The sequence below is a fragment of the Lepisosteus platostomus genome, chromosome 25 (genome assembly GCF_059453375.1).
Source record: "Lepisosteus platostomus isolate fLepPlt1 chromosome 25, fLepPlt1.hap1, whole genome shotgun sequence".
Classification (NCBI taxonomy): Eukaryota; Metazoa; Chordata; class Actinopteri; order Semionotiformes; family Lepisosteidae; genus Lepisosteus; species Lepisosteus platostomus.
The window spans coordinates 8,551,657-8,575,090 of NC_142635.1; the positions used below are offsets into that span (position 1 = coordinate 8,551,657).

General features: G+C 40.5%; 1 protein-coding gene across 5 annotated transcripts in view; it reads right to left on the bottom strand.

Moving 5' to 3' along the window:
- The window catches only part of pknox2 (pbx/knotted 1 homeobox 2), an 84,459-nt gene that overhangs the window by 17,501 nt on the left and 43,524 nt on the right, over positions 1 to 23,434 (bottom strand). For all 5 annotated transcript variants that reach the window (XM_088619944.1, XM_088619943.1, XM_088619942.1 and 2 more), the window contains 3 exons: positions 11,726 to 11,834; positions 8,929 to 9,065; positions 168 to 339 (listed from right to left, as the gene is read on the bottom strand). In XM_088619944.1, coding sequence (XP_088476070.1) covers positions 168 to 339; positions 8,929 to 9,065; positions 11,726 to 11,812 — 396 coding nt within the window. In that variant the 5' untranslated portion in view covers positions 11,813 to 11,834. The remainder of the gene's footprint in view (positions 1 to 167; positions 340 to 8,928; positions 9,066 to 11,725; positions 11,835 to 23,434) is intronic.

Here is a 23,434-nt window from a genome sequence, read left to right on the forward strand (position 1 = left end):
GGGGGGGGGGGGGGGGGGTGAGCAGAACGGCCTCCTCTCGCTCTGTGTTCTTCTATCCTCGCGCACATGGGTCCGCTACATCCGAGACATGGCAGGAAGATACTCCTGAACCCCCCCACCCCAAGCACCACTGACAGCTCTGCGCGGGTGCCCGTGGGAGGACGGACCAGGTTATCGAGCTCGGGGTCCTCGCTGAAGAACGGCTTGTGGTCCTGCTCTTGCTGGTGGACGAAGTTCTCGATGTCGACGTCGAAGCTGGCCGAGGTGATGCACTCGGAGCCCTGCGTGGCCTGCTCGCACTTCTCAAACAGCAGCGCCAGCAGGGGGAACAGGGGGTGTCTGCGGACAGACAAGAGGGGGCGTCAGAGAGTGGGGGAGAGACAGGGGCACGTTCCACACAAGGTCTCACAGTTAGGGCTAAACTCGGAAAAACGTCCTTGTCTTGGGCACCTCATCTCTGACATCATATTTCAGCCTGGAGAATGTGTGGAAGAACGCTCTGGTCAGGTAGAAGTATGTTGCACTGTTTAAATACCTTCTGCAAGTCAAGTAAAACACTTAAAGAGGCAGAAATGAAAACTACTGGATGTGATGTGAACTTTATAACTGTGTGGGGGGTGATGGGGGGGGACAGGAGATTTCATCCTTTTTTCCGCAGCACAGAAAGATGTGACCTCTACAGCCGTGCATACCATTAATAACACCTGATGCTTCTGTAAGCTCGGAACAGGCAAAAAGTCAGTGCAACCAAGGACACGCCCTACGAATTCCAGAGGAATAAATGAGTTTTGAGGAAAAGAACCTGAAAGTGAAAACCTACCACAACGATTCTCGTGGCATCTTTTTTTACCTCTTGTGGCAGTAGGGCTGTCTCTTTGGAGAAGGAAAGAAAAAACCTGCTGCCCTCAGTGGCGATACAGACACACGGAGTCAGCGAGTCAGTCAGGGCTCTGCTTGTAAGCCATCGCTCTCATTTGCAGCCTTTAATAGGCGGGTATATTAGACTCTAATCTGCCTGATCCCAATTTAATGCAGCTCCCTTTAGTCGCCGTGAGCTGAATACCAAATGGCCGAGCTCCACCGAACAGCCATCCGCAGTCCCACAGGGGCCATCCTGGGGCTGAGGAAGGCAGATTCCTCTCCGCCAGCACACGGATTAGGATATATGAACCCTCAATCCCCCCCTCTCTCTCTCTTTTTTTCTCACTATCTCTTTCACCCGGACATCATTCCTCTGCTTCTCTTTTAACTCCTAAGAAGAGGCAGTGCGGATCCTTCCTTCTACACTGCCACACAAAAACGGGGAGATGTGCGTGATTGGAGTGCTCTCTGTGTCGTAGTGGTTTCCAAGACATTTCAGAAAAATAGATGCATCCGTAAAAGTAGAAGACAACAAATACTTGCTAAATTCTGACCAGGTTATGCCTTGTTACGTCAGTCTAGTCTCAGTGGTGCTAAAGCATTAATTTCACTGGATGTAAATGAATGGAGGGGGAACAAAAAGCTTACAAAATACATCTTACAAGTTTGTAAAGTGCCTTTGCAGCTACCTGATCCTGTCCCTTTCCAATGCTTGGAATTTATTTCTAAACTTTGTCTTATTAACCTGGAAATAGAATAATTTCAGGGTTAAAAACTGTGAAACTGAGCTCAAAACCTTTTCAGGCTGTACTGTTCTGGCAGTTGCTTTAACAGGATCACATTTGGGAGTTACACTATGGCCCTGGGTGAGTATCTGTTGCTTTTGACAGACCCTTGGCCTCAGACCCTGCTATATTTTCGCAGCAGTGCTCTACAGTTAGGGCTGGTGGGCTGACAGGACATCACAGGACCTCTGGGATTTCTGCGGATGGTGAAAGGCAAAAAAAAAATGACATTGTGATTTTTTAATTTGCCTTTCTTGTGTTTCTGTTTTCAGCCAGGTTAACACTTTCTGCAGTCCTGTATCTTTCACTGGGGAAGCAAAGCACTGATTTACATTGAAGGCATGGGAAAACGTCAAGATGTTAAATTTCTGATGTTTCCATTACCTCCCAGATGTGGGACCTGAAACAGAAATAAAAGCAATCCGAAGATTCTCCATCTCTCCGCGAAAACTGTGGGACTAATTTAAAGTGTGATGTTTCCTAAAACGGACAACATTCACGAAGCACCTGGCACCTTTGGTGCATTGTTTACTGTATCTGTTGGCATAGTGGGCTTCAAGAAACCAAGACACTTTTTACCTTTGTAGGAATTTTGTTCACCTTTGACCTGTATCCCTTCTCCCACTTGTGCTGTTTTCATGTCCTTTCAGGAGTTGTGATTGGGTTACAAAATTAAATAGTAGAGTCAAGTGGAAGCATGCTCTGTAATCTCTGTAATTTTCAGGACAAACACCCTCTTCTCTAGACTGCAGCTCTGCGACTGGGTGTGCGTTCTTCTCTTATCTTTTTGGGGTTACTTAATTACCAGGAACAAATAATTCCAGCAATATTTCTGTGAGGGAGGGTGTTTTGGTTCGCACACATCCTCACATCCTGTCTCTGAGTGTGTCTCTCTCTCTCTCCCACTGTGACCTCCTCCAGCAGTTTAAATCCCTGCAATTTTTCCAGGCGGATAAGAACAAGAGTGCGGGGGCTGTGGGCGAAGCTAATCTGTTAACCTTTGAAAATTTGTGGACCAAACCATTGAAAATTAAAAGCTTAATGCTGTTTATCCTTGACCCCCGCATATCAATTCTTGCACTGCTGTTCAGAGTTGGAGAGCTGAGAATGAAGTGGTACAGGCTAGGGCTCGTAAAAGACACAGATACGGGGAGCAGAGGAAAAATGCTCCTTTTGAATCTAAAAATTAGGAAAAGTTTTGAATCTTTCCCAGTGTTTTCCATGGTCATTTCACAATTCTACCACACCATTATGAATGGTTTTATTAAAATAGCCAGGAGAAGGGTGAGCAAAAAAGGAAAAAAATAGACAAATTTGATCATATTTTTTTTCCTTTCCAAATTTCTGCAATGACCTTAACATGAGCCAACACGCCAGTTCTGGATTAAATTCATGTGAGCTAACAAAGACTGTCTACCCAAAAGTTTAAGATGTGTTTTCTTTATTTCTTCCTGCCATCTTATTTATATAGGAATTCTGTGCCTTTTTAAAGTTAACAAGGAATTGTTCAACAGCACTCATTCTGCTCTTGAGGCAAAGTTGGTCTACAGGGGACGCTGTGAAGCTTCTGTGACTCAGACACATGCCAAACATCCACTTAAGTCAACTTTGAGAGTTCATTTTGAGAAAGGAAAAACATATTTGTAGTAGGCTCACACAAAAATCAAAGGGTTCTCCATTTCAGAGTGTTTTTGAAGAGGCTGACTGTGTTCCTAACTGTGGTTTGCCATTCCTGAAGCCTGTAAGTGAGATGATGGTGACACATGTTATCTGCACTGCACTGGGACAGCTGACAGGGGGGTCATTAAAGTCGCCAAAAAGAAAGGTTTACAGGAGAGAATAGGGAAGCAGGAACAGAAAGAAGGCCTTTTCATTTTCAAGAATTAAAACCTACTATTCACTACCGTTATTTAGAAATAACGCAGAAAGAAAAAGATAAGAATAAAATCAGAAGCAGGGGAAAGGTCTTCAACTTTCTTGCATTCTCTTTCAAGATAGCAAAAGTATGTGAAGGTTTAAGTTTTGTAAAATATAATAATAAATTAATAAAACAGTCTAGGGACTTGTTACTTAAAGCAGCCCATAGCTACTGTATGCTGCAGACCACGATTAAGGACAAAATCTTTGGATGCCCTTGTCGGACAGACCATAATGGGTTCTTTAATTAAATAAGAATTATGTTAACTAAATACCTAGAGTAAGTCTTCACAAAACAGTCATTATTTTTCATTACGTTGTTCAATCACACAGAAGAGCATATCATTAAGATACCAGTGTGCATGGTCTAGTTCATGCAAACTTTCTGTCGTTCATATTTAACTTAATCCTTAAGAGTTTTTACTTCCTTAATACACACAGGACACAGAGCATACGATTTATTTCTGAATGCACCGAACCTTTCCTCAGTTTCACACTCTCCGCAGTTCATAACAAAGGGAATCCAAGTGCCTCCTCAGTGGATTTCACAAGATCAATGCCAGATTGTTTGTAAGCAAATACATTGGTGTAAGCGAATAAACCTGACAGACGAAAATTAAGAACAACGTAGCAAAGACTTCTTTTATTTCTTTTAAAGCCCTCCCCAATTTGCAGAAACTCACATCCCCTGCCTTCTGTTTGCTATCCTAATTAAACCCGCTGCATTCCTGTTCTCTTTATTAATACACAGTTGAAAACAATCCCCACTGTGGCGTTCCTGACATGCTTCTCCCTGCGGCTACTTGTCTGCAGCCAACCCTAAGCAAACTGCAGAGAGAGACAGAGATGTATCACAGACCGAGAATTTAATATTAAATCCATCACCGCACCACAATGAACCGCCTCAGCTGCTTATACACCTAAAGCACAGCAGGGATTCAGTCTAGTTTTGTGACAGGATCATTACGCAGCAACACATCAACTTCATTTATTAAACAGAACAGTGCGAGTTATACGCTGCAGTTACTGGGCTGGCTCTCCACAGACCTACAGTACACTACATGGAGAAGACATTCAATTTCACAGGGTTACTTGCTCAGTACCGACACTAAACACAGCTTGTTTTCTGAAAACTTTTTCTCCTGTTTTTTTTTTAATTTATACCTTCTTTAATGTAATGTGACAAAATATGCTGACAGCAGAAAAAAGAAATAACGAACTCCAGCCCTCTTCCCCCTTTTGGATTCTATTGTTTTGCTTTGCTTTTCATCTCACTATATCGCGCCATGTCTGTACGACGCGAAAAGTCAGCACCCTACCGGCAGTGTGTTTTTGGAATGCTGTAAATTAGTGATAAATCAAATTCACAAACCACTTTGCCTTGAAAATTAATTCACATCTTCAAGGGTCATTTAACTTTGCCAGTTTTGACAGGACCTTAATACATTTTCAGATGCATTTTGGAAAGCGTTTTTAAGCTAATGACGCCTTTTAAAAGTAAGGAAACTAATACTTTCTCTGAGAATGAGACGCGTGCTGTTCTTGTACACCCAGGGTGTTCAGAAAGAATTACCAAGAAGGCTTCACAGCAGTGAATGTAAACAGACTTTATGGTGCATTACAGTAGCTCCCATGATGTCTCTGCTTCTGCATACAGAGCCAAATTAAAACCACTCCTGTGGCGCATTCAATAGGTTTGTACCATCTCTGGTGAGTCTTTAAATCTATACTTTATGAGCTCCCCTGTCCTCACCCATTCTCCTGAGAATTTCTGCTGGGGCTAAACACAGCCACTGGTGTGCAATCTCACTGTCTGCGGTTTTCAAAATAACCTGAGCTACAACAGAAATATTGCAGGGCATGTCTATGGGGGACAGTTTCTGGAAAAGGCCCGTCAATGTTAAACTCTCAAATATCTGCTTTGTTTTAAAAATAATACATATTTGATAAGAATTAATAAGTATATGAATGGGTATGTCTTGGTGCCCTCAATTTGTAATAAAATCGTATCAGAGATACACTGTAAATAGTGCATATTTTGGAAAATATGACAAAAGCACCAAAATATTAAGCTGCATTTTTCATACTGTATGTGGTACAATATTATAGGCAGTAGTTTGAAAGCTACAAGAACTATCTCAGTGTCCAGACTACTGCTGATTTGCTGTGATAATAAATAAAAGTACTATGATTCAAAACCAAATAAAATGGTTATTACAGGGAAATGTTTTAGATTTATACTACTGGTACCTGATATGTCACAGACGCAGCCAACATAAAAAAAGAGAAAAAACGCTACATGTGTCTGTTTAGAGTGAGAGCTGATATTGCACAATTTTAGGCTCCAACTATACAGTGACCCTAAACAAACGTCTAAGAAATGTCAAACTGCAATTTTAAATTTGAACAAAATTTAATGGGAAGATTTTGAATAAATAAACTAAAATAACTTGTTTCTTGAATGAACTGTCTTTTTGTGTCTGGTAAATGCTCAAAGAAAAACCTAATAAACTCGCAACACTTTTGTCTATAATAATGTATTTTCATATAATAATATGCCTGTGTACTTTTTGTGGGGGGATTCCCTCTGTCACTTGGCTACACTTTTTCGCAACAGAGGACAATTTATAACCAACAGCCATGCTGTAATTAATGAGAAACCATATATTTACATTTTACTGAATACAAAAGTCCTTGTTGTGGTGATTAAGACATCATGCATAGCTTCAGTATGTTAAAAGTGAAATTCAGTGAATTCAGAATATGTGTTTTGTCTACACTAAATTATAATATGTATAAAATAACTGCAGTGTGCCTGAATGTACAATAAACGCACAGACTAGGTACTAAATCAATGCAGGATGCAGTGCCACAGTGCTGTTCTCATCATATTTTCCCTTAGTTGCTCTGATGTATGTCTAAATCATACTGGTATATTAATCTGACATTTATCTGGTGCAAAACTGCTTTTGTCCTATCCTCTTCGCTCCCAAGTAGTGCAGACATAATGCAACAGTGGGAGATGAAAATAATGAATACTAACCGTGTCCCTTCAAACGTTACTGCACGCTTGTTTTCACACACAAGTACAGAAAATCATGCTTTTTACGGCATGCTTTATCTTATCATAGCACGGCGTGCTGTGTATTTCTTGGAGTACATCTCCTAAAAAGCAAAAAGTTTGTAGTGTGTGTAAATTATTGGTCACTCTGTTACAAGATTCATCACTTTAAAGTTTAAATTTACCCAAAGGAACTACAACACAGTTGTCAACAGTCCCTTATTAGCCAGAAGCTCCTGTATTTCATCCAACAATTATTTATTCTGTAAGAGACGACGCTCGTCCTGCATTTTCACGTATCCAGAAAGGAGCACTAACAGCCACCAACGGCTGGCTAATGTACCTTCCCCACGTATCTGTATCACTCCAAAATCCACACACGCGATTGCCCGCACACAAACCACTGGATCGTGCTCATCCCCGAAATCATTACTGTCATTTCTGGCTAAAAATGCTTCTCTTTCTGAAAAACAATATATTCAAACACCAGTCTCCTACGAACTTTAAAATGCTGTGGAAGAACTTCTTCCCGTCTAGCAGTCTAGTTTGTGTTTAAAATCAAAGTGGTTAAAACACATACAGCCTCAACTGAGGCTCCTGATTACCTAAACATAACCCCACCTCTACCACCTTTGGGCAATGGGATGTATGCAACCTTTTACCACAGCAAATTAGTTCAGGTACTCATAGAAAGCCCTCTTACATGATCCTTTACATGAAATGAAAATAAACGATGCTTTGTACCATTTTCATCTTTGCTGTCAAGAGCCATCGTGCCCGGTTAGCTTCCAGAGTAAGGTCTGAAAAGTGCAGTCTTCCCTACTGCTGTGCATCTGTTGTCTTTCATAAACAGTGAACACGCTTTGGACAGAAGAGTGCTGGTGTATCTCTGCGCTTCTGAGTTTTATAGCTTTGAGGTGCTTTGCAAAAAAGTTTTTAAAAAATCTTTGAAAATTGGTTTCACAACTTCCTTCAATGTGTGCTTTTCGAGCAGATCTAGGAGGGGGAGGTATCGGCAGAGGCAGAGCTGTCTTGGCTGAGTCTGTGTTTTTCACCACCTGCAGCAACCCTCAGGCTGGCTGATCACATCAAAGAGAGTCCCGATTCTCAGAGGAGCTTATAAATTCAGCCCCAGGCCTGTTGAGGCCTTCATAGCATTCGCCTCCAGGGCTGAGCACGAAAGTCGAGGGGCTCAGACGGGAATGAGCAAGGGAGGGTGCTGATCACAGAGCACAGCACCCAAAATTCAGGGCAGCTTGGTGAGCACAGAGCACAGAGTGTCAGTGTGACCCTTCCAGTTCAGCGCTGACAGACAAATTCAGAATTCAATCCACTGCCTTCCAGCAAGGCTAGACTTGTCAAGAGGTGTACTGTACACAAAAAAAAATTTTTACAGTAAAACATGTATGCTTTTTTGCAGGGAAGCTTCTTCTTAGTAATGTTCACCCTTCCAGCAAGCCAGTGCTATCACATCTTAACAATAATAATAATAATAATAATAATAATAATAATAATAATAATAATAATAATAATAATGTATTCTGTTCGGCTCCTCAAAAACAGTCTCACCCCAAATCAGGAGAAGGTAAATAATCATTCTAGCAGCATATAATACTGCAATACACTGCCAAAAATCACCGGAAGCCTTACTCCTGGCAAAACTTGGAGAACGTGTTACCACCATGGAAGACCCCGGAACGGGAGACGAGCAGCACAGTCCTGGCTGAGGGGAGGTGTAAATGCTGGATATTCGGGCTGAATCTCAGATTCAAACTCCCGTCACACCTTCAAGATCCTGAGCTTCTCATCTCTGACTGTCTTGGGTGTTTGGAAGTGTGCCTTTGACATGGAGCTCACATGGAGACACAGAACTCACACCACCTAGAACTGATGATTCAGTTTTTAAAGTAACTTGTTTTCAATTTAAAGATGCATGATAAAGAACTAAGAGAGACATAATCCTAAATCTGCATTAGTCAACTGAAGCTGTATTTAGAAAATAAGATAGCCAAGATCTCCATGATCTGTCTAAACACCACTTCAGAATGCACTTCACCTGCATTGCACTAACAGAATAGTGCTAGCCTTACTGCCATTTCACTAACATTCATTTCACTTTATTGTGCTTGAATTTATTTCCCTTTGTAATCACGTACACTTTGTAGTGACACTAAGTCTCCCTGGGTAAGGGTGTCTGCTAAGCAAATAAGAAAAAAAGTAAATAATCAAATGGAAAAAAAAAACGTGTGGACAACTGGAGCGTCCCGTTTCCCAGCATTCCAGAGCTCTGAGCTGTCCCCATACCTGTACACAGCTCGCTTGTCTGACTCCAGCTGGGCTTGAGGGTCAAGAGTCACACTGACAGCAGCTGCCCCTGCTGCTGAGGATGCTGGGATGTGGACAGGCTGGGCCTTGGAGTTCTGCTGAGTTGTGCCCGTCATCTGGAAGCAAAAACGTCAGCACCACTTCAATATTAAACACCAGACATACTTTGCTTCGATGTGTGCAACAAATCTCCGTCAGATTCTGACACATCAAAAAGCAGAGGATAATTTCGGATTAAAAAAAAAAGAAAATACAAAGATTGACATTACAAAAAGACATTCAAAAGGAAAAACATTGTTACGGTTCAATAGAGTAAATACGTTAGAGTTAACACTCACAGCAGTGAAAGATCCAAGCACTGTGGGGATGAGTCAATAGAAAGTTAGAAGATGATGTGCTTTGTGCGAGCAAACATCAGAGAGTGGCAAAGTACTGCTGCTATTAATATATTTCTTAAACATCTCATAGTAGCAGTGATACAGTGCCAGTATCCCAGTGATATAACTGCCATTAGTAGCAGTGTTTTATTTGCCATAAAGTGAAGCACCACACTGCCTCCTCTCGTCTGTCTCTCCTGCTCTCCCAGTGGTTATCAGTTATCTGATTCCTCTTGGCATGGCCTCCACACTCGTAACCCATCAGCTCTATCAAGGATTAAGGCTCTTTATTGCCAATTTAGATGAGAACAGGTAATTCTCAGAATCCCAATAGCAGATTTTTAGGGAAAAGAATAAACAAGTGTTTTTGTGTAACTTTACTATTAGGGACTAAGACTATTGGCACTTTAAAACATAATTTATATTAAAGCTACAGTTTACAATTAGCTGTCAAGATACATAGTACAAATAACAGTTATTTTTATGCAGAAAAAATGTATCCTTTCCCTAAAGATTTATTTGATTTTAGACTTCTTTCACGGAGAACCTAAGTTCTTGCAGTACTTTTGAGTATTAAGAAGATTGTTTTTAAATCTTACGTTAGAAGACATTGAATACATTGAACATTGAATGGAATGCATGTAATCTGTGTTGAAATAATTACTGCTATTCACCACAAAAAAAAGGTACTTAATACATAAAAAGAAAGAAATTTATAGAATTTTTCCAGTCTGAGGTCCAAAAATCAAGTTTCAATGAAATCCAGATACGATTTGTTTAAAAATAATAGGACACATCAGTTCCTTTAAATGTGTTTATGTGCTAGGAGAAATATGGCTTTTAAAAGATTCAAATGTATTACTTGTTTTATTTACTACATGGGTTTTTAGCCTCCAAGTTGAGAATTATCAAACAGGAAAAACATAAAAATCTGAAACAGTGGCTTTTTAAAAACAGAAACCCCTCTATCTTTGTCTCAACATAATTTATGTCCTTCTAATTAAAATAGGATGCAATTCTTTTACTCTTGTGCTACAGGGATCTTTTGTTTTAAAGTAATTAAGCTTTCAGGCATATTCATTAGTCAAGGCACTATTGTTTTTTCTTAATGGAGCTGGAGAAGTTTATTAATAACATCCAAGATGTTGGAATACTGGGTAGTAAAATCTAACTGACAATAGCAGCAAGGCAACGCACCAGACCAGTGGTTAGGATAGAGCAGAGCTCAGGATCAGGATAAGCAAGTGTATTTTGACTTAAACAGCGGGGATGAAGAATTGATCTTGCAAACCCACAGGACAGTTGAGATCGCATGCTAAAGATCAACAAGTGACTAATAGGCACTGGTTCACTGACTAGTGCTAAGCAAACGTGGACTGAACAGCGCAGGAAGACGAAGTGCAGAAGTGATCTCGAATGTATGAGATTTTCATTAGAAGTCTGGGACACAGGGTTAAGCGGATGTCCCAGTATACCAAGCTGAGGATCTGATAGCAGATCAGACTACAGCTTGAGGCTAGGGACAGGGAGGTTTTTGAGCTTCAGACCGGAGCTCCATTTGTTAATATACATTCTTAACTCTCACTTCGGGGCTCTCCTCTCCCTGGTGATAAGCTATGTGAAACAAGCCCCCTCCTGCCTTGCCTGCGCCTCAGGAGGAAGCTTCAAGTCTTAATCCCAGCTCTAAACGGGAACTAAATTAGGTTCTTCACACTTAACTAGCTCTCATCTGCATTCCTTTGTACTCCTGTGGCCTGGGATCTTATTCCTTCCCCTGGCACTAATCCTCTAGGTGGAGAGAGATGTACACTATGAGCTGTCTGCCTGCAGACAGGGAGAGACATGCTGACAAGAGATCTCTGCTTCCTTAAACTCTGGACAGAACCCGTGTGTCCACTCTGATATACTGAAGTGACAGGCCTGGGAGGCTATACTGTATCATACAAGCTATACAAGTCACACGTTTGTTTTTTCTTCTTTCAATCGACATAACACAAGCTGAGACCTGAGAACTGAGTAGATGACACTGCTCGAAGGTGTTTTCCCTTTAGAGAGGACTTAACAGCAACTGCTGTGTGCAAGGCTGCACCACGCTTTAGCCACTGGATCTCAGTTCGGTTTAATGGAGCTGTCCGAAGCCAAAGACCTTCGAGATCAATGACGGCTGCGAGAAAAACGAGAAAAAAGCCGCGTGGCTGTGGACTAACGAGGAGTCCATTGAGAAATATACTGTATGACTGCCTTAGAAGTTGAGGAGTTTCAATATGAGAGAGGTCATGCAGCTCAGTTACCTTGGCATCGCAGACCAGTAGTGATTCTCTGGGACCTGTATGGCCCTTATTAATCATGGCTCTGTTATTAATCACTACGGATTGCATTCTGAAGTTGGGGGGACTTACCTGTTGGCTCTCCTGGTACGAAGGTGGAGGGACACTCTGTGTGGCCATCATTGTCAGTGCTGGCACTGGAGGCACATGTTGCATCATGGGATAGCTTCACATCGAGAGTCTGCGAACAGCAAAGGAGAGCTCTGTGAGTGGTCCAATACAAGCAAGGCCTGACAGACTTTCTCGGGTAACACAACACATAAGCAAATATTACAGTAATGAAACATCTGGAAATGACATCTGTACCTAGAAACACAAGTGCCATATTTCTTACAGATCGAAGAAATCAGATGGCTGGCATAGAACCAGCCCCACAAGCAGATTTGTTTTAAATGTGATATAGAAATACAGGACATGATTTTTTCAAATATAAAAGGTACTTATTTTTAAACACGTAGCAGCCAGTCCCCCCCGCCTCACAGTTACAGTACTACATGTATTTTATATTTGGTGTATTTTGGAATTGCAGTGCTTCTTAAGAGGACATTAGTGTAAGACCACTCTACCAGGCTGTGATCAACTCTACCACATTTTCAGAAAAAAATAAAATCAAGAATAATCTACAAGTATATAGTGTATATTATATAGACACAGAAGTACTCTGCATGTGTTTCACATATAGAGCATTTCCCTGATATTTAAAAATATGTGAAACTGGAAACTGAAAGTGCTCTTTAGACCTGTTCTTGAACAATTACACAGCTTGCCACCAGGTGCTGCTGTGATTTAACAATGGAGGAGAATGAAAGATCAACACTAAACTGGCGTTGTTATTCATCTGTCCGCCTCCCTCCACCCACCTCACAAAATAAGAAGAAATGCGGAAAAATAAAAACTAATATGAAGCGGTACCTACAAATATGTCCTAATGAAAGTAAATTCTAATCACAAACAAATGTGTTAGTTTCAGAAGGACATCTCCTGCTAAAAATGACAATCCAAACACAGCCACTCAAATACTCAATACAAACAAATACTAGATGTTTTTATAAATCAAGCATGCTAAGGCTACTGAAAGCTCAATTCTGGACTAAAACAGCTATGGACAAGGATTCAATAAACAGGAAAACCAGGGAAGCTTAATCTGGAATGCAGAAACAAGCCTGTCCTGTGATGGACTGGTGCCCTGTCCAGAGTATAGTTTTACCTTGTGCTCTATGCTTCCAGGACAGGCTGTAAATGTCCAAGACCCTTAGCATGAGTAAGTGAATCTCTTTTAATGGATGAACGGGTGAATGCACACAACACACAGTGCGACAAGGTTCAAGTAAAACTTTGACCCTTAACGTTTTCAGAGAACAAACTAATAGGATAGGAAACAAAAAAAACCCCGATGTTGAATCTCCTAGATTCGGTGCAAGCACACAGGGTGCAGTGTCTAAGAGCGACTGGATGATTAGAGCACAAAAGGTTTCAAATCAGCAGCTCATTAAAGTTGTTGTCATTCAGCTAATTGACATTCAGTAGTGCAGAGGGCTGTCCCTCAGGGACTGTACCACAGTTAAGCCCACCAAGGGAATCAGTGGCCCAGAGCTGCTCTCAGGGGAGGCCAGGTGAAACATTCCTGGTGCTTAGCCCACTACCTCTCCCAGTCCCTACGGACAGCTGTCTGCTGGCTCTAACCCTGCCAGTCACTCCTCTGCTCTGCCTCCTCTCTCCTTCCATTTAAAGTACCTCTTCCACAGTTTCAGCAGGATATTCAGCGTAACCGTGCTCGATCAAGAAATTACACCTCTCGTGCCTTCACACTGAAACAGACACAGTCTTATTTTATCCATTACAGGAACAAATAATGCTCCTTGTCTGCCTATGAAATAAAGGCTGAGCACATCTGCTGGAACATCGTACTCACGAGGCTTGTTTAGCGACTATTTTTAAATCCAGAATTCAGTCCGTCATAATCAGAGCAAAACATTCCCCGGGACTTTTCCGAGAAACACTTCTTCACTGAGAATAGTGAATAAACTGATATTCCTGCGCCAAAGGAGCAGTCGAACGTCAACGTTTTTTCTCAGAGTTTCCACTAGTGTCTCCTGCAAATATCACATCTTTGACTATTATTAATACAACTCAGTTTTGGTGAGATTGATCCAAGAGTGTAGAAATCTTTCACCGATTTAGATCGGAATCTTCAAAACCTTCATCACCACAAATTAAGACAAACCACGCACAATTAGCCAATATAAAGAGGTAGTTCTAATGGATCACCAATAAAATCTAATTCACTCATGGTCAGCTGCTTTTTACCATTAGCATACTGTAAGTAGTTGCTCTCTACACATCCATTAAGCTATAAGTTTATTTTTAGCTTAAAAATACTGATATTACTGGTCAAAACAAAATGAAGTTCCTGTAGACCTTCATTATAGAATTGTGTTTCTTCATAAAGATGGAAAATCATTAAGCACTTTAAAATGCTGCAAACTGTCCAAGTTTTTGGCACAGCAGTGTACGTACTACCATTAATATACAGTAAACACTTAGATTTATACATGATTTAAAGATACTCTGATATTTTATTTTTCAGTCGTATTGCTTAATACTGTAATGTGCTATTCCAGTTACAACCACCACTGGCCAAAGCAAGGTGAGAAAGTGAGAGTTTCCCTGCTGGTAATGTCTGCTCCCAGCAACAAAGACTGCAATGCTCTTGTATACAATCTCCCTTAAATGCTTGGCAGAGAAAAGTTATGGTAATATTTTCATTTAGAAATGACGGGACAAATGTAGACACATCATATTCCAGTCTGTAACTTGTAATGAGAGGCAAGATTGAAAAGAAAAACGGCAGAAATGTAACCAGTCATATAAACAGAACGTAAAAAAGAAGACAATCAAATACAAGTTAATCTCATTCGAACCTCTTAGATATACAAACACCAGAGAATTTTTAATTCTTTATGTACATAAAAGCTTAAATATTTCAATGAAGAGGCTGCGTATCTCACACCATCTTAAATGTCACTTGTTCTGTGATTGGTATTATGTCATTCTTTAAATTCTGATGTTGATACTGTATGCTGTTTCTAATATAATTTATTACAGCGGATCACAATAGAGACAGAAAACTGCACAGGCTGGGAGAATGAAAGCAAGGGAACCCATGACACAGCAGAGAGAGAGGACCAGACAGATATCATTCACACAGGCTTTGCAGAACTGTAACACCATCTTCCAGCGAGCTGGCCTTTACACCGTTATATAAACCCATAGGCCGACTCTTCTGAACATGTCCTTTTTCTTCTCAGCCTTGGCTGATATGAGTTTGAAAGCTTGTCAAAGCCCTCTTCATCTTAGCTATAGACAGAAAAGTCGAACTTGGTCTTTCAATCCAACTCTCTACCCTGATTCCTCAACTATTTACACACCATTTCCTCGGACTCAGAAGTCACCATCAGGATCTGTACAGCATTCATTCATTACCAGCAGGGCAGACTTTAAAAACAAATTATGAGCAGTTTACTAGTGTCTCCATTTTAAAAGCATCCAGCCTTTTGTTTTATGCTCTGACATAAAACAAACAAGACAATATTTCAAAACAGATGAGTTAATACAACTGTATTAACTGTCAACATGGAATATATGTCTACACATCTATACTACTGCTTTATATACTGTAGCACCTTTATATTATTAGTATATTATTATGATTTTACTGTGTTTTTTGCTTTGCATGGCCCTTTCAGCTTTGTTTTACTTCAAAATCAGAATAAAGGTATCATATCGGGAATGTGTCTACAAATATTCAAATATATAAATAATCACTCATACTTCAATTCTGAGAACAGAAACCTTCATTTTATTTTACAGTGAATCTCTGTTTTCTTTATTTGATTTCCCTTTGTACTTGCTCAAAACATAAACTTTGTAAGGTCACCCGGTATAAGGATACCAGCTAAGAAGTAAACTCATCTTGACAATTTTAACTCAGGTACCCAAGACTAAGCACTGGTAATTTTATGAAATCACTCAAAATCACATACATTAGAAATCAAAAACCTATACAATATAACATATAATATAATAACCATTTAATAACATCATGTACGTCATTGAGTAACATTAAATACATTACTATTAAGTAAGATGGGCCCAATGAGCTATTTATGTAAAACGTCAGACTGCTACATTTTTGTTATGTGTCAATATAGATCCCCTTTATTAAGAAAAGTACTGACACCACAATATACCAACCCTACAATATACAGACATTTTTTCTACTCTTCACTTGGCACAGTCCTCGTTTTGATGGTGGGCTGTCCACTTCACTGAAAATCATGTGTGCCCAGTTACTCTCCTGTACCTTCTGATATCGATGATCATTACAACACGAGAAGCTGAGGAGGATCCTGTAGGTACACCAGGATTCGATTCCTCCCAGGAATTTGATTCCTCTTTCCTGTTACCATGCCTTATACAGCTCGAATCAATTGGCAAAAGATAACCCCAAAGTCATAAGTAACCTCAGCTGACTGTACGGTGCATAATTACACTTTCTGCATGGGGGGTGTGCAGATCACCTTCGATAGTAATAATAATGCTGACAATAATAAATGCTGAATACTGTTTCAGTTACATTGGTCTTAAGAGTAATTTTTAGTAATAAGTAATAACATGTAATAAAGGTTGGTGTTAGGTTATGTCAATATCAGAAGGTGCACATGATTTGATATCAAGAATAAGTGGATAACATTAGAAGTATAAGGATGTCTTTCCTTTTTTTAACTTTATAATAAGACTTTACAAGTAACCTTTCTAAAGGCTAAGTAAATGTACCTTCATAGACCATTATACATGAAAGGTTATATTGCTCCCCAAAAAAATGATTTGCATTTATATTTTGTTTTACAGCAAATGCTAATTATGAAATGTCTGTTAGATTCATCTTAAGACTGTATGGCTATTCTAGTCAAAATAACATAAACAACAATTGTGAAGAAGTATTAATGATATGAGGGATGTTTAAAAGACTCTTTCATACCCTTACAGAAATCATGCTTTCTAAACTCAGTTTAGTCATTTGTGATCTCTGAAAATGTTCTATCCCACTTTTACAAATCCTTTAAACCCCACTGATTGTGTGTTAAATGTGCATGTCTATATGTATGCACACATTATAACGTGTGTGCATTATAGGTTATTTAACTACAAATACTTCATGGGAGTATGTGTAGTTAAATAAAGCACATACTGTATATTACCATAGATATTCACTGCTGGTTCTGGAGGGTCACAGTCCACCAGGTGCTTATAGGAAATCTAAACGTGTAAAGACCTGAAACCAGCAGTAATACAGAGCAATTAAGTGAACAACTGATTCAAATCAAGTCACCAAGAGTCAAGGGTCAAATGAAAACAAGAAGACAAAGCAGCCCTCCAGGACTAGCAGTGAGTATCAGTGAACTAGGCTGGCTTCACCTCTGGCTAGGTCACATCAACATGCTGTAATGGAAGGCAGGCAGAGGCCAGAGATTTTGTCCAGCTCAGCTGGGAGTATGTTATCTGCTGCAATGGCAACTGCAATACCTCAGCAGTGTATCTTGAGCTTGATTTCCTCTTCGCCAATGAGCAGGGCCCGAGAAAGGGCTCTCTAATCTAACACCTCTCCAGAGGCAGTTCTGCCTTCCTGAGCCTAATCTCACAAACCTTCACCTTTGACTTCTCATACTCTCACTCGAAACCTGAGCACAGCAGGCCTGCAACCAGCTTCATTAGCCAGTTAAAGCGATGCCTGCTCTTATCCAAGAAGAAACAAACATGTGATATTGGGTTTCAATAAACGTTTAGGTCTAAGTAGTAGATTAATACACAAATCTTAATTTTTGTCCTTTTCTGCACTCCTTCCTTTTGTTGGGCTCCAGCTGGCTAAAATGACTTCAGGTGACTTCACAGAAAGACCTCTCTGCTCCCTTGTTTACTCGTGGTTCAGATTGCAATGAAGCCTTCATCGCTTTGGGACAAAACAGTCAAAGTTCTCTGGAACATCCGCTATCTGGAGTCCTGGTTGAGATGACGCTGCTTTGTTCTTTGCACAGCTCCAACTCTGATTCTTATCCAGGGAATGGGCAGTGTTCAGTAGACCTCGGCAGGCCTGCCAGCTTTTAGAACACCCCAGCTTCCAAAGCGACAGGACGAGTGTGACCCCTGAACCCCGAGCACAGCTGGAACAGGACGGACATGCCGAGCACAGGATCTGAGACAACTGATGGCATTCCCATTCAGACCGGAGGCATTCCCCACCAATGAGCTCATCTCATACCTTGGCAAACGCACGTGGAACAGGATGGTGTCGTGTCCAAGGCAAACTAAGATCTATTTCAGGAAGATAAACAACGTGGATTATGGTGATAACACTACGACTGCAATGAACACCTGGATTTTGCAAAACTCTTACCTTAAATATTCTTGCGTCCACAAACCATACATGATTCTAATATAGTGATTCAATATTGTAATGTACGCATACAAGCCGATCATGACCAAATCTAGTAAAAGACAGGTTCATAAAAACTTTATTAAAACCACCAGCAACTGCACTTTGCTCAAAAGCTTGCCTTCTTTCCTGTAATCAAAGAAGATGTTGTTTATCTCCAAGGATATCGTTCCCATCATGCTCCACAAAGGTACTGCATTTCCAACATGTGTCTAAGTGATCTGTTCGCCATTATATTCTTTTGGGATTTACTTGAGCTATTATTGTATGTTTCTTAGGTTACCTTGCATAAGGTCGTCTGCTAAGGAAATAAATAAGAATATCAGGCATCTTCAGCAGAACCTGGATTCACTTCTAATTGGAAATCTGTTAAGTTAGTGGACTGACTTGGTAATTAAATGGAAAATTACATATTAATTAATGAAACTAAAGATAAAGTGGTTCCAATTATTGCACTGTATTTTTTATGAGGCTTCTAAAGACTTGCTCCCGGGAGAAATACCATACCTATCGCTGAAGCATGCTGAGGAGACCCAAGAAAGGAAAATTCACTAGGACACACACATACACGCTATCTACAGCAGGGAGTAACAGTATGATAATGATGGTTAAAAGCTTCCTAGCTGCATCCTAGTTGCCCATAGAGAACAGAAATCTTCCTTGATAAACAAAGAGAGGAGACGTAGCATGTGCGCCAGCACTTAAAACATTCACAGTGCTTTATAGACTAATGCATATATTCAGCTTGCATACAGTATGTGTGGTTTCTAGCTTTTAAAGGGGTTTTAATGAACCTTCTTGTTTTGCTGCACACCACAGAATAGCACACACACCTACTGTACAGGTCAACCCAATCAAGAGCAGAAGGCAAGACATGCAAATTCTGTATTTCTTTAATGTTTTGGGTCTGTCATTTTGACAATGACACAGACTAGAACGAACAGGAATTCTTCAGCATGGGTATGATAAGCAGAGTTTACTACTTATTTATGTAATTTCAGTAAAGCAAAAAAATACCCAGTATAACACGCAACTAGAAGTTCTAAAAAATCCATACTTCATTGAAAACATATTCTATTACTGTTTGCAAGACCCATTGATCTTACTAAATATGTATAACATAGAATACCTACAAAAAATCATTACTTATTAAAAGCCTGGTCAATTTGCAGTTGCTTCTGTAGGGTCTAGAATCTTGTGGCTCTTGTTCCAAGCTTAGCAGTCAATTTAACAATTAACCCAATCGTTTTCTGAGCTAGATATAGGATGTTTCTTAAGGTTTTTTTCTTCCTGTTGATTGCTCAAAACGCACATGTAAATGAAGGTACAGTTTCCTATAAAAAACCCAGGTGCCTGGTGAGGAGTTAATTAAATAATTGGGCTCGGCTGGAACAAAAACCCGATGACACTAGGCCCTCCAGGAATTGATTTTGAAACTCCCGATCAACAGCACGCATAATTATACATTTCAATAATACAAATAAATATTCCGTTCTCCGAGGTCAGAACAGCAGAGGAAGGCGGCACGTCTTGTCTTTGAACCAGAGAAAGGAAAGGAAAGGCAGCAGTGCCATTAGGTTTCAGATCAGTTCCGCTCCCCCTAGGAATACCGTCCAGGCCCTTTCTCTTGAAAGGCTAAACTTGCCGTCAATAAGTGCTGACGCGACCTCTGACCACGCTCGTTACGCTGTCTGATAACGAGGGATGATTTATACAAGCGCCTTGGAGATGAGGCATATTGATGGAACAGAGAGGTAAACACTGGAGTCACTGCAGAGCTCTCTCTCGCACTTTTCTCACATCAGCGAGAGAGAGAGAGAGATCGCGAACGCCCGGCAGGTCTCCAGCATTTGTGACAACTTTTATTCCTTTCTAAACCACCTTCTGCCACTGCTGGAGTGAGAGGGTCTCTGCCGGAGTGGACTGCCCTAGTGCAATAATTCATCTTCAATACAGTATTTTGTAAAGTCTTTCTTTATTATTGGTGCCCACGCCAGACACTGTTTAAACCAAGATGCTGACAATTTTGTTACATGGGTGAGGTGTTCCGTGTCATACAATAAAAATTCTATTGATGTGTCACTTGTCCACAGGCAGTCAAGCAACAAATAACAAATAACCCAAAAAGGGGTAGTTTTAAATTTGGTGCAGACATGTAGGAATAGGGGATTGGCTCTGGCACTCAGACCTGAGGAAAGTATCGGTAGGCATCTTGGGAGGAATGAGGGGGAGCTTAAAGATTTCAAAGGGAAGCTTGTAGCTGCTTGGCAGACTGACGGATTGTTTACCACCTTGCAGCTTGATCTGGTCGGAGCTCAGAAACTGAGCGAGGCCGAGCCTGGTCAGGCATGAGATGAGAGACCTCCAGGGAAAAGCGGGTGGCCGCTTACAGCACTCTAAATTGACCAGTAGGTGGCGCTCTTCTCTCTGGATCACAACCTCTGAAAAATGATGACCAAGGAGCCCTAACCTGGCTAAACTCCACTATGTCCTGGCTAAACTCCACTGAGCTGGTTTAATCGCGTTTTCCGCAAGGTCTCCCTTAACTCAACGGACGAAGCACTTTCTCACCTCTCCACTGCTACAGCATGTGGAGGGTCTGCTGGCCTGGAGCGGCCTCCTCCAGCCAGCAGGGCGCTGTGCTGCAGCTCAGGGCGAAGTGGGAGCCCCCCTGTATGTGACGGCTCTCTGGGACCCTTCAGGATTAAAAAGCGCTAAGTATCCTGTATTAAAGGCAAAATTCAGAAAAAAAAGTGTCACTATCGCACATGCAGCTCGAGCCGAAGCACTGAGACAAAGTGGCAGAGAGGACGTTTGTTCAGGTCTCTTTTGGCAAACGTTTGGTTTGTAAGGTTGTATACCACGTTTGCTCATTAAGTTCAAAATCTGAATATGCTTCGAAGGATGAAAACCTAACCATACCCGTACTGAACGGGCTCTATTTTGGTAACAAATCGCAACTGTTCTAGTGAACGGGGCAGAAAGAACAAAACAATCTTCCTTTTTAAAAAAAAAAAACACATTAAAATCTTTTTGCCACGCAAATTCATTACAATTTTTTCAAATTAATTTGTTTGACACTTTCTAGCCTTGCTCAGCCCATCCATTATCCTCACATACCCACAAACCCCTGTCTGACAAGCCCGTGTGTAAACTCTAGTATTTCTTATGGATTATGATTCAGAATCCGCTCACATCTAGCTAATGATATACATGCATGCATGTGCAGAACAGGCTATTGTCACATCAAGAGAAATCTTGACCTTCATCCGCACAACATATCATTCCTGCTTTTAATTCCAGAAACACTCCAATTCTGTAAGAAGCAGGAGTTGTGATTGGATTTACCGGGCCGTTTATATTTCAAGTACTGAGATATAATTGAAAGATGTCCCGGCAGCATCCTGTTTTGACATTTACACTAAAAACAAGACAGTCATCTTGCCATAATGAGCACGTATTATAAAAACGCAGTCTTTACACAAAAGCAAATCCTCGGTTTATCTGGTGAAAAAACAAAAAATTTCTCCATATATGCTGTTAATTAAAGACTCCATAGAAAAGACAAGTCATTGTGTACTTCCTAGGGAGCGAAAAGCATGGATTAGAAAAGCCACTAAAGAGCAGTTGGATTCAGGCTAGTGACAATTTATTTTTTACATAAGTAATAGCTTTTCATTGCAATTGCTACCATTTTTAAAAGCAAATCAGACAGCTCATTAGTGTATTTAACAACAGAGTTCATGGTTCCACTTAGTAAATATAATACCACACACGAGTTGTGATATTGTAAAGTACTGTATATGTTGAAAATACAGTGATTTTTATCATTACTGTACTAGTTAAGTATATACAGTATGGAAAAAGTAGAGGTTAATTCATGTTCTAAAAAGTTTCAGAATTCCAAAATTTCAGATGCGGAGTCTTCTTTAGGTGTGATATCTTATATACAGGCATATTTGATAAGTTACTGTATAAGTACTGTATATCTTACAAGGAGTTTCATCCAGGGTTGTAGTGTGACTGTAGCTGTTGTGCATTATGGGTATGCATGTGAATTGGCTGTTTTACAACACTTAAGAAGATGCTCCAGATACAGCTGTAATGCTCAGGGTGCAAGCACCTCATCACTGAAAAGGTTCTGGATTCACAGGCAAGACAGCAACACACTTGCTCAACCATCCTCATCCTTAGGGGCCTCTGTGCTACAATATATATACTGTACGTGTGTGTGCCCATTTCACCAATCAAAGTGAGCTGTCTTGTGCTCATTATCACTAATAATGGAGAAACAGCTGTCTGTGGTGGATGACTTTGACTTTTCACAAAAAGCAGAAGTAGATGTCTCCCAAGCGTTGTGATATGGTAAGAGCAAATAAATATCCATAATATATATAAATACTACAGTATATACAGTGCATGTATACAGGCATTTGTGTATATTAGGTTAACAAGCTCGTGAGATAAGATTAACCATACTGCAAACATTATCAGCAAGGCCTACATTGGATTCCACTCTGGAGATCTCCGAGACGAGAGAGGCTCAGACGTGAGACAGGCATGGTGTCTGTGGGACTGTTGCCCTCTGGGCGAACAAGAGAATTCACCAGTTTGTCTAATCGCGCACACAACCACAGCTGAAGCAGGGGAAAGGATGTGGAATGCAGGCTGTGAAGTGATTGCCGGTATGGGCACTGAGACCTGGAGCGCCCCATTTACTGATATAACCCACCATGCATCTCCCATGTGCTCCAGAAGACCCAAGGACATTACCTGATCACACCTTGTAGGCAGAATTCTGCTTACACCCACAGAAGCGCCCACTGGTTGAAGCCATGTACAGTAATTGCTTCAAACGCCACTTCAAATATGGTCATATAATGCAACATTTGTGTCAGGTTGGATTACCACAGGGCATTTAAACTACATCAACAATTTATTCAAGAATGTATACATTTGTATCAGGTGAAACAGCTTATTAACATAAAGTGTAACTGCAAAACATCTCAGAGCAGATTTCTTTTTCTCTAAATGAGTCTTTACGAAATGGAAAGAGAGACTATGGATGTTTCAAAATCACTAATAATTTTGTCATATATCTCACAAACATCTTGTTTCTTTACATTTTAGTGTTATAATTTGTTTTTTTATATAATTCCTCAGCATAAAGGTTTGCACGGAATATCTGTCTCTGTTCTGAAACCCATAAGTGTAGTTAAAATAACAATTGTAAGTAGGTGGTATTTCTGGGGAACTGGCCATGAATCTGGAGAAATCTTCAAAATCCT